Raw genomic sequence first — 17637 nt, 5'->3', positions numbered from 1 at the left:
ATTTCTCCTTTCTTTTAGGAGAATAGTTTTACTGGATAAAGAATGATTGAACATATAGTCCTATTGCCTTCTGGCCTCCAAGATTTTTAATAAGTCAGCTATTAATCTTATTGAGGTTCCCTTGTATACCATGAGCTGTTTTTCTCTTTCTGCTTTCAAGATTCTCTCCTTGTCGCTGGCTTTTAGCAGCTTGCCCATGATGTGTTTAGGTATGGACCTCTTTGAGTTTATCCTGTTTGGAGTTCACTGATCTTCTTTGAATACACAGACTAATGTGTTTCATAAAGCTGTGGAGTGTTTCAACCAGCATTTCTTCAACACTCCTCCTGTAGCTTTCTCTCTCTTTTCTCCTTCTGGGACTCCCACCACCTGCATATTTGGTATACTTGATGGTATTCTGCAAGTCTTTGAGACCCTGTTCATTTTCTTTCATTCTTTTTTTGTCTCTCTCTTTTTCAGACCAGATCATCTCAACTGACCTATCTTCAAGTTATGATTCTTTCTTCTGTTGGCACAAATCTGCTGTTGATTCTCTGCAGTGAAATTCTCATTTTGGTTACCATATTTCAACTCCAGGATATCTATTTGGTTTTTTCTTTTTTAAATCCTTATTGCTTTTTTGATATTCTCTATTTGGTGAGACACTGGTCTCATACATGCCTTTCGATCTTCAGACTCAGTTTCCTTTAGCTTCTAAGAGATACTTATAATGGCTGATTTAATGGCTTCTGGATCTAGTAAGTCAAGTGAGTGTCTCTGCTTCCTCAGGGGCAGTTTGCATTGACTGCTTTATTTGCTGTCATACAAGCCATACTTCTGTTTCTTTATATGTCTCACAGACTGTTTATTGAAAACTGGGCATTTTAATAAAATAATGTGGTGGCTCTGCAAAACAGATCCCACCCCATGCCCCAGATCTCTTTTATTTGTTGTTTTTTAATTTTTAAATTAAAAAAAAATTTTATGGTTACTTCCCTAAATGAATTGTATAAAGCCTACATTCTCTGTTGTTATGTGCTGCCCACTGAAGTCTCCTCTTGGTGAGCTTAGCAGTCAGTTAGGAGACAGACGCTTCCTTTCCTTAATGACTTGCACCAGTAAATCTCTAAGCCTTTGCTGGGGGCTCTGTGTGTGTGTTCGGGGCATGCCTTCAGTGCTCCAGCAGGCAGCTTACAACTCTGCTCTAGATCCTACAAATCTTGCCTCTGCAAGGTCTCAAGTTCACGCAGAGCTGGCAGATTAAACTCTTCTCAGTCTTTCCTGGGCAGGTGCATGGTCCTGCATGTGTGCGGCCTCTAGGATTCCAGGAAAATATTGGAGCTTTTCAAAACCCCCAATGGACATCTCACTCCTTAGATTTTCCTTTTAAGTTTCTTGCTAGCCTCTGATTTTCCTATTCAGTTTTTGGTTCACCTCTTGTCTGCTCCGTTTCTGCCTTGGGCGGCTGTGGTGTTAAGTAAGTGGCACTGACTGTTTCTGATGGAGGCCCTCTGGATCTGGTTTCTCCCTTAGCAAGCTATACATAAAGTCAAATAGAGACAAGCCCTATGCCATAGGCTTTTCAGTGAACTGCTGGACACGTCAAGGAGTGACAATTTAATGGGGGTAGGACTTTTAGGGTGCTCCTAACTCATCCTTTTTTCTCCAGGGGTTGTGAGGCCACTGGTTATCAAAGGCTATGGCAGAGCTGGGGAGAGGAGGTGGAAATAGGAAAGTTAAGATGTTACAAAGTGCGCTGTTATTACCAAGACTCTGCCTTCTCCCCCTTGAATAGATGCTCCTTAAATGGACTCAATCCTTTGATTAATTTCCAGAGTTCTGACAAAGATGATTTTGGCATTTCTGCCACTCTTCCTATTACTTTTATGGAGAAACAGATTTTCAGACGTCCTTACTGTGTTATTCCAAAAGTACTCCCCTCAGTAACTTGCTTTTTGAACTTGGTCATGAAGATCTGTCCTTGCTATAGGTAAAAATCGGCCTTATCCTTTTTAACAAACATGAAGAAAAAAATTTTGTAGCACTCCTGCATAGTTAGGATTTTTCTAATTTTTTGCCTTTACAGACAAAATGACAACACTCTAGAGAGGTACATCTTTAGGTACAGTTGGTTATTTCTGTAAGGTAAATTTATACAAGTGGAAATGGTACATATGTTTTAAATTTAGATAAATGACTCCAAATTGCTTTCACCTAAGATTTTAACATACATACGTGTGTGTGTAATATATATTTTTATGTAAGTGTAACATGACATACCTTTATCTATTTATTTATTTGGTAATCTGATGGAGGGAGGACTTCACTGACTTAGCCTGAAGTTTCTTGGTAACTAGTGAGGCTAAATATCTTTTAACACTTTAATATAGGTGATCTGAAGGTCCTACATGAATTGTCTCTGCTCATTTTATTTTTAAGAACTGACTTAGGGGAGTGTCTCCTAAATTCTAGAACAAAGCCCTTTGTATATATGTGGCATTTCTTACCCCAAGGTGATAAAGTGGGAAACAATTTAAGTATTTATTATAAACCGAGATGTTTCTTTTTTCTTTTAGGAATATTTTCTCATTGTTCCTTGGAACTCTACTCCTTAAGTAGCTTCTAATGCCCTGGGTTGGTGGATGATAAACCTAAAACAAAGGAATGTTTACTCAGCTTTGAGTTTCAGATTACTTTTAAAAGTCCATGGTGGGGGGTGGGGGCGGAACCTAGGAAGGCTACAGCATTTTGATTCACAAGAACATGGCTTTTTCACAAAATGAAATGAAAAAACTTCCATCTTTTTTTAAGTTTTTACAACTGAATTTATCTGTCCCTTCAAAATTCGGATCACCCACTTATTAAATTATCTGGCACTGGTGACTTCTTAAAGGCATTATAATGGCTTTTTGGATTTTTCCTATGTTAATTCCTTTATTAAGTTTCTCTCTTCCTTCTTGGGTCAATTTTGATAATTCATATCTTCCTCCCAAAGTCATACTACATGGCAGAATGATGCCTGTGCCCTTAATCTCCAGAGCCTGTGAATATGTTACTTTCTATGGCGAAAGAGACTTTGCGGGTGTGATTAAAGAAACTTGGGATGAGAAGACTGTCCTGGAGGATCATGGTGGGTTGACGTGAACACATGAATCCTTGAGGTGAAGCAGGGAAGTACAAGAACGAGTCAGAGATGGGACTAAAGAAAAAGGAGGCAGTTGAAACATGAGAGGGATGTGACCTGGTGGTGCTGGTTTTCAAGAGGGAGGAAGGGGGCCATGAGCCAGTGTGGGGATGGCCCTCAGCTGACAGCCAGCAAAGAAACGGGACCTCAGTTCTGTGGTCACAAGGAACTGAATTTTGCCAACAGCAGAAAAGATTCTCCCCAAGAGCCTCTGGACACCTTGGTTTTAGCTTGGCCAGACCTGTATCAGACTTTTGATCTGCAGAACTGTTAAATAAATAGGAAATCCTCATGAATACTTCTTTGATTATTCTGCTCTACTTCTGATCTCTAGACTCTCAATATTTGACATGATAGTTCAGATTCTGAGTTAATCTAAAATTCCAGGTAGAATCATTTAAATTTTATTATACACCTACAAAAAGAATTTTTAATTTTGTGGACTACAACAACTCCCCTCCCCCATTTTTTTTCCAAAGTGAAAAAAATAGTCATAAGCAGTTATATATGTCCAATCTTATAAAATTTTAGTTCCCTTGAATACATTCTGAAATAAAGCAGGGGTTATCTATTACACACATCTATCTATCTATCTATCTATCTATCTATCTATCTATCTATCTAATACTTATACAAGTAAAGTTCTATCAAATCTATTGGGAAATGTTTTCATAAAAGGAATTATAATATTATCAAGGAAAAAAATCTTCAGAAGTTATCCCAGTCATACGCTGTACAAAATAATTTCCCCTCAATTACAGAAATTAGCTAACATTTTGGTGCCCTTGGAGAATATAAACTTAGGAAGATGGGGTCACCAGAATGTGAGACAGAAAGAAGGAACCTGAGACTTCCCTGCCCTTCCCAGACCCAGCACAGGCGGGAAAAGCCAGCCCTGGCGTGGGGCACCAGGTACACGGGCGACATTCCATCCCCAGGCCTCGCCCGGACAGCTCCTGCGCTAGGGGTCAGTTTTCTCGACAAGCCCGTAGTCCATAAAGTGGTCCTGAGGCTCTGTAAACCTTTCACAGGTTTTAGCTGATAGGAACATTAACCATTCCTTCTGTTGCACCCACGCTTGAGCTTATTCCAGGAGGCACATTCTTAAATCCCTGGCTGTGGTGCCCCGGCCACACCCCCTCGACAGGACTGAGGTCCCGCTTCTCCCAGATGCTGGGCGTGTTGGCTGCTGACAGCTCTCATGGGTTCCTCTCTGCAAACAGCCCCTGGCTGACGAGTGCTCTGTCTACAATCTGCCCCTTCCCTGGGAACAGCTCTAGTCCAGGGGCTGGTCTGGGTGGACAGAGGACAAAGGCTGGCCCCCCGGCCTCTGACAGACCACTCTCAGGGTCCCATCCCAGCCCCAGAGGTTCCAGAGCAACTGAAACCAGCTCACCTGGACCCTCGGCTCAGTGCTGCTTCTTTCCCTCCCAGGACTGATCCTCAGGGCATGGCCCCGAAGCTTCCGACCCGTAAATCTCTGTCTCGGCTCATTTCTCCAAAGCGCTGACCCAAGACAATAATTTACAATTTTATCCTGCTGTCAGGCATTCTGGACTGTACCAAATAAAGACCTATTTATTCTTAAGCCACCTGAGACATGCATGCAGTCCTTCCTTCATAACCAAGCGTCGGGGAACATGCCTGGTGCAGACTGACCCTCTGAAATGACTACAGAAACTGCACTGAGGATGGGGGATGGGGGGAGCAGTGACTGCAACAGGATCTCCTGAGATGCTCTCAAACTAGCAGCACAAGGGAAATGCAGGCGTGTAGATGCACTGACTAGTTGACGGTCCAGGGAATAAAAGCCAACACTGAAGTATAAACAACAGTCCTGCAGAAGCACAAAAGAGAGATGGTCCAGTCCTGTCTCAGGTAATCAGAGGTGTGAGCTAAACGTTAAAATCCGGAGTGTGGGTGGTGGGGATGGTAACTCAGGGAGGGTCATTTTTGGCAGGGAAGACAGTATTTACCAGGCAGTTGGACTGCTGGGAACATGTAGGTCAAAGCCTGATTACACCTTCTGGTGCTTCCGGCCGTCCATATGTAGTTAAAAACGACCCCAGTACCAGTGTAAAACAGGCTTCAGTCCACCAGAGGGCTTCTTTTTCATTTGATGATTATTTCAGTGGTTTTCTCAGGGAAGGGGAGAGAAGGGAATCAAGTAAATTATTTCCAACTGCTGGTACCCTACATGTAAGCCTTCCCCCCTTTTGGTAATCCAGTTCTGGGGGAGGGCAGGGAGGGGGGCTCTAAACATCGGGCCAGCTAGATCCAGAAGAGCGCCTTGTCCTCCTGCGAAGGGGTCTGGCCTTTCTCTTGCCAGGGACGGCATGAGTTATTACAGAGACTAAGCAGGAAAGGAGCACAAGGGTCACAGGAGCGTGGCTGAATAAGGCACCTCCGGCTGGTCCACACTGAGATGATAAGGTTGCAGACCTGCCGGCACTCTCTGGCCGGACTGTCCTCAAGCTGGCTGCACTGCTCAGTGACCACCCACGGACTTCAGACAACTGGCTCTCAGCCCAGGACCACAGCATGCGCCACACTGAGAGTGCCAGGGGCGGGGGGCGGCTGCAACCCAGCCCATTCTGTGTGTGAAGATGCCGGCACAGAAGGGGCATGGACCTGCTCGTGTGCACCAAGGTGATCTCTGGACTAGATACGGCCATGTCTAGGGGCACAAAATCTTTCCCTTGTTCCCTTTCTTTCTCTGAACTGTTTGATAAAAGTTCTGTGTCCCAGGGGCTCAGTGCCACGAGGGTCCCGCCAGCCCTTACTCTGGGACAGGTGTTCTGCTGACTTCCTAAGCCCCCCTTGAAGCAGCTGCTCTTTCTCTCTCTTTACAGGTAAGAGGTTAAGCAGCCTCCCTGGGCCACCCTGCAAGGCAGTGGTGTGGGCAGGAGTCAAATGTGGGCCAGCGCGCAGAGCCCGTGCCGGGAAGGGGTCCCACCCGGCGCCTCTAACAGCAGCTGTGCCGGGGGGGGGGGGCTGTTGTCACTGTGACCAACATTCAGCAGAAGTGGAATGAGGTCTTCTGATGGCAGAGGGCAAACTTCGACCTTGTTCACAACCCAAATCCAACTCATTTATTCAATGTCTTTTGGAACAAGTTCCAAAAGGATGCATTTTCTAGCTGAGTGATGCCTCCCCAAATGTGTTTTACATATTCTCCATTTCTCTGGCTTCTTAAAGGGACTACTCAGAACATAATGGAACTACCTGCTCTGCTTTGGACTATCCTTGCCCACTATCCACCGCCCAGAGTGACCAGGACAGGGTCCTCCACAGGGAGACCCTCCTGGCGCTCCCGCTCCTCCCCCGCCCTGCGTGGACGAGCAGCCCCCCTGTCCCCTCACGGCCACGTCCTGCTCTTCCTCGTCTTGGTTCTGCCAGGTTGCTGCCTGTCACCCGTGCTGAAGCATTTCTGTTGGTGCCATCTGCTTCGGGGCCCAGAGTGAGGGCATCTCCAGACACAGCTGTTACCACACTACTGGGATTCGCATGTTACTCCTCAGACTAAGTTTCTTTTTTCTTAGAAGTAATTGTAAGAAACTCAGCACTGGGCACCCTTAGTGAAGTGGGCTGGAGAAAAGGAAGCTGGTCTTTTTTCCCCAGGTAATGCCTTTAATTAATTGGGATTGTCTAATGGTGTATGTATTTTCATTTTACTTAAGAATGTCAACAGTGGTTACCTGGGCAGGGAGATTTGTAGCCTTTTCCAACCTTTTTTCTTTAAAAAAACCACCTGATAAATATTATACAATGATATCTATGTGTGTACATTTATGTATATACATTCACATCCATAACATAAATGCACACACAAATATAAATTTTTAATGCTATGGCAATAACTTACATAATCTGAACTTCTCTCCTTATAGCTCACTATATGATACTCTCTACTTTCCTGTGGTTGGAAATTCTAAATTCTCTTTGGCAGTAATGCCTGTGTATTCGTGTGTGTGTATCTCCCCATATCTTAAAGTTTGTTAAGTTTGTGAGTAAATTTCTAGGTATCTCTCGACAAGAGTTTCTGGGGTAGATGTGCAATTTCCAAAAATAATCTTGAAGAAATTCTTTGAGTTAAGTTGTCAAAAAATGAACTCTCATGTGGTGCATTTTTTATGATTGCAACCTACACTGAGAAATAGAAAATGGAGCTTTCCAACGATTTTCCAAAAATTATTTACGGACCTAAACTCTGAAATCTCACTTTAGATGCAGGATTTTCTTCAAAAAGTTAAGATCCATATAATTATTGTGTGATAAAAGGCAAAGATACAGCTATGAAACCTCATGAGAAGAAAAGGCTACATATAATCAAAGGATCACTGAAAATATTGATACTTACTTCATTTCTTGAAGTGTGCCCCATGGCTTAAAAAAAAAGATACTTGGGAGTGTTGAAATGATAGTTTCAGTTCCCTGAAATGAAAAGTAAATCTACTCTCGATATATTACATGGGGGAAGAAGCTAAGTGGGCCTGGCGTCTCTGATGAAGCTCTCCAGCTACTAATATTACTGGCCCTATGTGTGAAGCAGAGATTGTTCGAAAGTTCTCTGTTGCACCACTGACTATTCTGGTTCACGCTACTTCCCCTTGCTTCCTGACACTCTGCAGGAAGTGTGCTGGGGAAAACACAACGTGACTTCTCTAGATCGGGGCGGCACCACCTCACTGTCTCATCACAGGTTGGCCGCTGTTATGTGGGCCTCGTGTCTCAGGAGGCAGCTGGAGTCACCCCATCAGATCAATACGGCCCTTGTCCAAGCAGGGCAGGTAGTGAATCCAGAACAGGGTACCCGGAAAAAGAGCTGGTTCCCAACAGCGCCGGCCTGCTCGTCTAAGCACCAGCTAATGCCCAAGCAGCCTGGTGAAGCTGGAGGGGGCCGAGGGCCTGACAATCCTGGCACTTAGCCTGGGCCCCCAAGAAATGCTTGTTGAATAAACAAAGGAGATGATTCTACTGGCACAGCTTGAGTTATCTGAACAAAATAATACGACCTCCTTCTTCAAGACTCTGTTCAAAAAGTCACGTTGTTCACGTGGCCCTGATCCGCAGAAAGAGGTGGACTGAGCAACAGCCCAGGAGCAGAAGTCAGAATAAGCAAGCCAGCCCTGAGCTTTCTCCTTCCCCACGTATAGACTGATGGGGCTTCCAGAGCCTAACATGTACGAGCAGCACTCTGGCTCTGGGATAACAGAACTCTTACTAAAAAGTTGCCTGGGCTGGGGGTGGGGTCAGGTGGCGGGGGGTAGGGGCAGTGCTCAGATTTTAATTTTAGGAAACAAGTTTAAGTCCCATGAATTCTCACTGTTATCAGTGGTCCCATCAGTACTCACTTAAGTGCAATCACTGACAAAGTGAAAGAGATGTCATTTGGAGATGATCTGCCTCTTCTCCTGGCCCCCCTCCTATATCCCTTATTACATAGATCACTTAACAGACAACAGGAAGAGTAAACAGCAGCTTTTCACCGAATCCCCGAGTTGGAAAAGCCCTAAAGGTCAGCAGGCTCAATTACCAGAACACAGCCAGGAACTGTACCTGTGAAACACAGGACTAAATATAGACATACGGACACACCCCTCTGTGGCCACAGGACGTTTTTTTTAGAGGCGAAGCCAACACATGCCTAATCTCCTAATCACAATATATCATTTTCTGTTAATTTATTAAAAACCACAGATATTGTGGAGGTATATTATTATTAGAATATTTCAATTCTACTAGCATGACTATTCTGTGTGGATATTGTAAATTAAGGAAAACAAGGTATGAATTTCAATTAATACTGCTATTTTTTTAGTCTGAATTTCAGTGGAGGATTCTTAAAGTTAATCTAGGCTTCCATTTAATACAGAATTTCTCTGCATGGTTTGGTTTATCTTAAAGATTACATAATAAAAGATTTGTGCAGTGACTTAAAATATTTATGTGTCTAAATTTCACAAGAGATGCTGAATATGGATTACTATTATTCTCTATTTCTTAAGGAAACTTTTTCTAGCTTTTGAACAAATGGTTATGATAGTAAAATATTATCTTCTTATTTTAAATCATTGCCAGTTACTCCACATAGAGATTTGTCAGACTGGACTTCAATTCTGTTAGTATGATTCATAATACAAAACCTGTACTTAAAAACATATTGCAAAATCATTGTAATTCTTTTAGGTAAAATAAAATAAGCACCTCTGGCTCACACATACAATAATATGCATACAAACGGTATATAAAACGTCTAATCTCAGAACTACTTTGTCAAATACTGTCACAAAGCACCTATGCAATGAAAAGAAGACCCCAACATGAGCTGCCAAATAAAGTGTGGTGTTAAAACGACCACAGAATATAGAGTGACCATATTTTGCAAGGAAAGAGGCTGGTGGAAACTTCATAAAAAAACCCCACATCTTAGCCGGACTTGGCATCACCGTGGTATGACATGAGAAGGGAATTTTGTTCTAAACAACAGTGCCACCCAGTGGCTAAACAATGGTAGTGATCTGATAAACAGCACGGATGGAGGGTGGGCAGAAAGGAAAATGGAGCTTTGGAGTCGGCAATGACAATACTGCAGGCAGGGATGTACACTACGTTGCCATGGTAACTGTACCTGGGAGGTCAGTTAGAGTCTGGACAGGAACAGAAACCTGAGCATCGCTTCCTGTAACTACATCGCCTGGATTTCATAAGAAAAAGTAATTAGATTTCACAAAAGGGGAAAAAAACAACTTTTCTTTCACACTTAATGTTGTAATACTTATCAATGACTAAAAGTACAGTGACACAGAAAATGCAACACAATCTTAATAAAATTAACATAAAATATTTTAAAAAGAAAATAATTCTCAAAAAGTGTTTCCTAAAATGCTTTTCTGCATTTTTTAAAAAAGAAAAAAGCAAGTTTCTACTAGTCTAGAGTACGGGAGACTTTAGCAATCAAAAGACTTTGCTGTGCAGATTTCACTATGCATAATTGTGTGATTTTATATTTTCTTATTTTAAAAAAATTCTTTATCCAAAAGTAAGTTATATGCTTTTATTAAGAAGTAAGCTGTCTTTTGAAACTGATATCCTCCTACAACAGACAAAATTTATTTTTAACTAAGCTTGAAACCAATTTCTTCAGTGACAAAGACCTAAACAAGTTCTAATTTCATATTAAGTATTGAAAAGATTTCTTAAGTTACCACATGTACTTATAAATGTCAACATGTAAAAATAAATCTGTGAACTGCATACCCTTTAAACTTGATATACTTATTATAGGCGAGATTTCATTTACAAATTGGGCCTGTAGTAAATGCTTAAAATAAAGAAGTGTTCAAATTCAAAAATAGACAAAGGAAAAGGGAGGAAAAAGCAGTGTTTTAAGAATACAGGAGAGACAGGAAAAGGAAAAGGAAATTCTGCGCGGCACTTGAGGTACACGGCCGTTTAGAGGGAAGACTTTCTGGTGCTTTGATTTCCTTCCTGGATGACAAAGTTCAACATTAAGCACAGTCATTGCCAACAAAATCATTCTCTGGCTATGTCAGCATCTGCAGTCCAATGCTATTTTGAGATTAACAAGCTTAAGAGACAAGCCTTCTTAAAAGGCACCATATTTTCTGTGTGTGATCATGTATGATTAACAGATTTGCTTTCCCTGTAGCTTTTATACAATAGTACAAAATCAGTTTCTGAGTTACATAACACACCCTCAGTGCCGTGACCACTTGCCACGATTATGATTTACAGCAAGGCCAACTCATCTGGAAATTATTGGCTTGTAATTAGACCATCCCTATCAATTAACAGTACACGCATTTATATTCTCTTATAACTGAAATAAAATCTATAAATAGGTACATACACCAAACAAGTGATAAATGACTTTCAATGAAACTTATCAGGTCCTGAATTTTCATAATACAGTAACTCTCCATGCACTGATAAGTGGTATGCCTAATTTTCTGTACATTTGAACATTTTCAATTCTATGCTTGCTACCCATTTTGCGCTGCTGCTTCTGGATCCCTATTAATGTCTATTTAGAGACTGAAAGCTAATTTTAATATTGGCTGTCACCAGGAAAATTACGGAAAATCTGCGCTCCCTTCTTCCTTCGTGACCCCGCCTTCAACACACACACCAACTACAGGGTGCATTTCAGGCACCAGATATATGAATTCTGGGTTTTCCATAGAACTGTTTCCCTAGATAAGCACAAATAACTGAGAGTTAACTAACCAACGAAAGCCAGAAGCATTTTCATCTGCATAAACGACCATTTTCCCAACAACTTTCAAATTTTCCAGCGGAGTACACTAAGAGGGTGGTTACACATCTTCCCTCAAAGGCACTGAGCAGTTCTAAGAGAGAAGTCACATTTCGACCCCAGCCTCTTGACAGAGTAAAGACTGCTCACTTATCTCTGGGACCAGGTGACACGCTCACAGACTGGTCAGTGTCACCACACAGCAGGACATGTGTGCAAAACACCAGTATGACAACCAGGGTTGGAGCTGAGTTAATAAATGCATCTTTTACCCAAAGGAACCTTAGATTTTTGGAGCTGGGAGGCTCCCGGGGGTCAGTCCAAGCCTCTTCTCTCAGAGTGAGGGAACAAAGGTCAGAGAGCTGCAGGACCGCCTGTGGTTCATCGGAGAATGAAGGAGGGAAGGGCGTCACCTACCCCACCTTTGCGATATCAACCATTCCCAGGGCCTTTTATCTCTGTATTCAAACCTTTATGCAGGGAGGGGCATGAGCAGCTCTACTGATCTTTAATGTGAAGGTGGGTTGACAGGAGAAGAACAAACCAGAAATAAAAAGAAAAGTTGCTGAACGAGATAAGTTCCTTCCAGCCCGGGGATCAGTTACAAAACGCCCCCGTGATGCTCCCATTCCAGACACTCTGCTTAAGTGCTCTGCTGCTTCCTTATAACTGCGGACTTGGTCTGCATCGGTTGTTCCATCCTCACGCACTTCCCTCCTCACTTGCTGTGATATTAATACTTGACATTTCCTTAGAGACACAACTTTATATTTCTAGAGTCATTTGGCTTGGTTCCTCTGAAAATTTAAGCTACAGCACTGAGATTCTCTGACGCATCTGCCTGCCATCAGTTAGAATTACTACTGACTACAACTTGTTATCAAAGTAGTACCGCAATCATATTTGTTTAGAACAATCAAACAGTACAATTAAGAAATATATAAAATAACATTCATTTCCACTCTGGAAGTGGGCATGTCTCCTGGCATTAAAATACACTTACGATATGTTAAAGATCTGAAGTCTCCTTTTCTTTAAATCATGTGTGATAGCTCGATATTAAAAAGAAAGAATGTTAATTTAAAAAAAAAGAGTCTTATGTAAGGCAAATTGAGTATTCTCATAGAAATTTAAATACTAATTATATGAGGTCAAATACCTCCTAGAGGGAACGGAGGATAAGACGATGTAAATAACAGAAGAACACACTCATCATTGCGTAACACTCATCATTTTCTATCACTGGGGAAGAGAGTCCATCTAACTTAAGTTTACCAGTTTAAATGTCAATAATTTAAAGTTTTTAATAATTTTGGATGCAACCTTCTTAAGCAGAGTACATGGAACATGGGTCAAGGTCTTCTTACTGACTCAGTTTTACTACTGTTATTGTCAACACCAGGAACTGAACACGGCTGGGATGCAGGGACCCCTTTAAGACGCGCAGGACGCCTGGGTCAGGATATTTGCCCTGATACTTCATGGCCACAGACTCTATGCCTTGTAGGGTCTTAGGGTTGATTTTTGTAGATTTTCTGCCATTGTGTTACTGTTCTTGCTTCCACGGTATAGACAGAGTCCCACCACTAAGAACAAATGTAGTTGTTTCTAACTGGCTATGAATAGGGGCACTTAATACAGATGTCTTTAAAAGTAAGTGGAAAAGAAGAGAACAAGGTTCTGAGTATGAACCTCAAGGGCTGTCTTCTGAGTAAAATACATGGGGAGGTGAAGCCCTGGAAAGGCCCTGAGCTGGAAAGGTGCTTCCCCGAGTCCCAGCAGCAAGAGAGCCGCCAACAGCAATCCAGCAGCAGCAACTGAGAGACGGGGAGGGACCATCTCTGCTTCTTCCGCTCTGATGTCCTCAGCTTCCACCTCTTGGTGTAGGGACTCAGACACTTACTCGGGCTGCTTGAGATACTCTGTTTGGCTCCCCCACCCCTCGCCTTGTCTAGTTGTATGTCTCAGAGGTCCCTGAAGGGTGACTATAAGCCTGGTGACACACTTCTTCCAAACCAAGTGCAGGGATTTATGGGGTGGCTGGCAGAGCCCACGGCACCAGAACTTTCCCCAGAGCAGCACGACCCAACGTCCGCAGGGATCACAGTTGACTGATTTCAAGTTCTGTGCTGTGATGGTCCACGCTACACTCTGTGGGCACAGCCAGGACTTGGAGGCAAGTATCCTAAGGCCTGAATGTTAAAAAAGAACCTTAACCAATTACCTTAAGAACCATATAGTATCTGATATTCCAACTGTAAAAGGATCCAAGATAACAGATTTTTAAAAATTTAGTTGTGCATTAACTTCTCTTCCTAGGGTGGTGACTCCTCAGAGGCAGGTGAGGAAACCCCAGGCTCACTGGGAGCGCTTCCTCTGAACTTGCTAGCGGTCTTCCCTTACCTTTGTTCAGCTGCACTGGCATGCTTTCCGACTTCATCAGCCTCTGCTGCTGCTGCTGCTGCTGCTGCTGCTGCTGCTGCTGCTGCTGCTGCTGCTGCTGCTGCTGCTGCAAAGGGTGTCTGGGGGCCTCTGCCAAGGTCCTGGTGGGAACCACGGCAGGGGAAGGGCTGCTGCCAACGCCTCCTAGGACAGGGCCACCCACGCTGCCTGGGGCCATTGCTGGAGAAATCAACTTTCTTCCAAAGTTAATCAGGCTATTAGAGACCTTGTTTATATTCAGGGGAGCGCCTTTGGCATTGGTTCTGTTAAAAAAAAAAAAAGGTCAAGAGACATTATTCAAATTGGAGGACAACTCTCACATACTCTGTTGGTATGAAAATCTACCTTACCTGCTTTGCCAAAGGTCATTTGCTAGATCAGCTACACGAAGTGGGGTGTGAAAACTTGAGTGACCGCAGAATAGTAAAATAACAAGATTCTTAAAGATGTGGTTTATGTACTATATATAAAAGTAAATTTAAAAAAGTTTCTTCTATATAACACAAGGAACTATATTCAATATCTTGCAATAAACTTTGGTGAAAAAGAATACGAAAATGAGTATATGTATGTATATACATGCCCGGGATCTTGGGCTGTACATGAGAAACTGACACATTGTAACTGACTGTACATCAATTGAAAAAAAAAAAAAAAAGATGTGGCTTATGGAAAATAGTCTTCCATTCATTCAGGGCTTATCAGTACCTGCACTGTGACTGTCCCAAAAAGACATAGTTCCCCTCCCGGAGATTCCAGTCCAGCAGGCAATAACCATATGAATCGGATAATCACAGAAATAAATGTATGACTAAAACCCGTGATGAGGGCTCTAAAGCAGAGGTACAGGGTTGGGCGCCTTGGGTACACACAGAGGGGCGCCTGGGAAACAAGGCTGAGTGGAATTCCCAGGGACTGTGGGAACAAGGCCACATTTCATCTCATTTTTAAAGTGTGTCTGAGAGCCACGGAGTAAATTCACAGAAGTACATCAAGTGTCCAGTTCAAGAGAACTGCGTCTAGCCCCTCAGCCCCACTACCACCCGCATTCTGTACCCCCCTTCCCCACACCCCTGCTTGACTTCTCTTGACAGCACTCTGCATCATCGGACATATTACATATTTCACTTCTTTGGCTATTATTTGTCCATCTCCTCTATCCCCCAGTCGAATAAAAGCTTCAGGGAGCCCAGGACTTAAGTCTCTCTGCTATACTGCCGCTCCCCAGAACACAGTAATTGTTCTATAAACACCTGTTAAATGGCAGCTGAGCCTACCTGTAGTCTGAGTCTTTCCACCTATTACCAGGGAGGAAGAGTCCTCGCTCCCAGCCATGGCCAATCCCCCGGGGTGCTCTGGATCCCACCTGCTCTGACCTCTGGAGACCGTTGCTTGTGTGTCCTGTCTCCCGCGTCCTCCTCTCCCGCACCCTCATCTCCTGCATCACCTGGAGACTTCTGCTCCCGCACCCTCCTCTCCACTTTCTCCTTCCTACTGGATCGCTCCCGCTAGCGTACCACTGTGGTGCGTGAGCGCATGCGTAGGTGGGCATCAACTTCTCTGAACCCTCATTCTTTTCTAGTGACCGTCCTTCTTAACCTCTTTACAACGTGTTTTTTTTTCAGACAAGTGTCTTCCCCAGTCCCGCCCACCGAGGTCTGGCTGTGGCTGCCATTGCTCTGAAACCATCTCTCGAGGTCACCCATGGCCCGCACTGCAGAGCCCAAAGTCCACCCCTGTTTCACTCCACCTCCCAGCAGCAGTGACCCCCCTTCCCGCTCACAAACCGCCTCTCTCAGCAACCATGTTCTGTTGGCACCCGATGATGTAACTGGCAAATAGAGGACACCAAGTAAACGTTTGTTAAAACGAATGATTACTTCCCCAGTGATTTGTAATCATCAAGTATCTCAGGGCTATTGTCTCAAAGACCGTTATGATTATAAATTATTTTAGTTGTAGAAGGTGGTCCAACTCCATGTCACTATCGAATTTGTATTTTTTTACTGCCCAAATCCTTCCTAGGAGCTCATTTTCTCACATTTAGCTTCTTTTTGATAAAAATAGGAAACTGAAAATCAAGTTGGAGGGATCCGCTTGTTAGGATTTTAGTTAACTTGGATTTTCCCGTCATGTCCTTCCCTCAGCTCTACCTGGCAGCCCTCACACAGCCATTCTCCTGCTTTTCTATGACAGCTGTACCCTTGGCATTACCAGATTCAGCACTAAAACAGAACCAATCCATCCTTCTGTAATAAAAAGCAAAGAACACTGCTTCTTCCTTCCGTAACATTTTCTCTAATGGTTCTAGCTACTATTACGGGTTGGGTGTTGGAGACTTACAGTGCTCAGGAGAGAGGACAAATCAAACTTAAAACCTGGAATTCAGCCTTATAGAAGGAAGAGCTCTTTACTTCTAATGCAATGAGATGTGAAAAAATCATTTTTCAAATGGTTCTTGTTGCATCGTTTCATCTTTAAAGAACTGAGCTATTTAATGTCCTTCCCCAAATTATGGAAAATAACATCTCCTAATGGACAGAAGGACATAGAGTGATCTGCACCACTCACTTCCCATTGTCAGCTGCTTCGTAATGAGGGAGAGCATTCTCAGTGTACAGACAGCACAGCTTGGCAACAGAGGAGGCCCTCAATATGCATGTATCGAGAACAGGCATGAATGACGTGTATGGAACTCATACATTCTGGACCAAGAAGGCCTTCACCTCCCACACTGCACTTAGCAGCTTGTCTGCATGCCCATCTCCTGGGAGCGACGGCAGAAGGAAGTTCTGTTTTGCTTATTTGCAAGTCAAGATTCATAATTCACAGATATGAATAAGTTATAATGTTGTTACCCCCTTTTTTATAAACAAAAATGTACTAGTCAAATTCCCATATTGCCAGTTCTACAATTTATATGTTGATAAAAGTACTAAGAAACTGCCAGAGCATCATCAAGAGACGATGGTGAATGCATCTTCATTACCGCTAGTAACCACAAAAAACAGAGAGCAAGCTCGCGCCAAGCAATTTTTCATCTGAATCGCTCTTCAAAAGGGGCTGAGCACTGTTTTCCTTTTTGGAACATTTTTTGTTTTTAACCAATTTCCCCCTCACCCACTACTCATAGCTTCCAGAAGAATATTTTATTATCAAAACAAATGTTGAAGGTGACTCCTTGTATTTTCAGACAGTAACACTTGTGAACCATGAACTTCTAAAGAAAGCACGCAGTCCATCGTTTGTTTCATGACTTTTATGGCAGATAGGCTGATACAGATCTTAAACAGTAGCAGCAACACTCTTCACAAGACATCCCGAACAATTTGCAACAGTTATTGGCTGTGATGTACACTATTAAGTCACGTGTGCTAAATTAATGAAACGTAATGCAGTTGTCAAGAGATCTGATGGACAGTGAGGGCTGGACTGGATTAAAGATGGGGTGCAAAGTGTAAACAGTGTTAAAATGAATATTAGGAGGGTTTGGTAGTTAACAAGACATGAAATATTATCAAATCTAATGAGTAACTAATTCTGTGTAATCAGTCTTTCACTACTGTAGTCTACCACATTCTATTGCTAAAAATAGCATGTAAGAGGGACTGTTTTGCAATAGTGCCAAGAACTTACTATTGGCACAACCTCAGGTAGCAGATTAAGTCAGTAGCAACAGAGGTATTTTTCTGAAGATCCATGAATCCTTCAAAAGGCCCATACCAGAACCCAAACTGGCTTCACTGCTGGGCCC

The 17637-nt window shown here is 42.9% G+C and overlaps 1 protein-coding gene across 1 annotated transcript in view; it reads right to left on the bottom strand.

Moving 5' to 3' along the window:
- The window catches only part of TBC1D5 (TBC1 domain family member 5), a 498482-nt gene that overhangs the window by 54951 nt on the left and 425894 nt on the right, over positions 1-17637 (bottom strand). The window contains exon 18 of the mRNA XM_074371891.1: positions 13845-14146. Coding sequence (XP_074227992.1) covers positions 13845-14146 — 302 coding nt within the window. The remainder of the gene's footprint in view (positions 1-13844; positions 14147-17637) is intronic.

This window comes from Camelus bactrianus, chromosome 1 (assembly GCF_048773025.1).
Source record: "Camelus bactrianus isolate YW-2024 breed Bactrian camel chromosome 1, ASM4877302v1, whole genome shotgun sequence".
Taxonomy (NCBI): Eukaryota; Metazoa; Chordata; class Mammalia; order Artiodactyla; family Camelidae; genus Camelus; species Camelus bactrianus.
The sequence above is the reverse complement of the archived record's forward strand: the minus strand, read 5'-3'. Positions and strand labels throughout refer to the sequence as shown.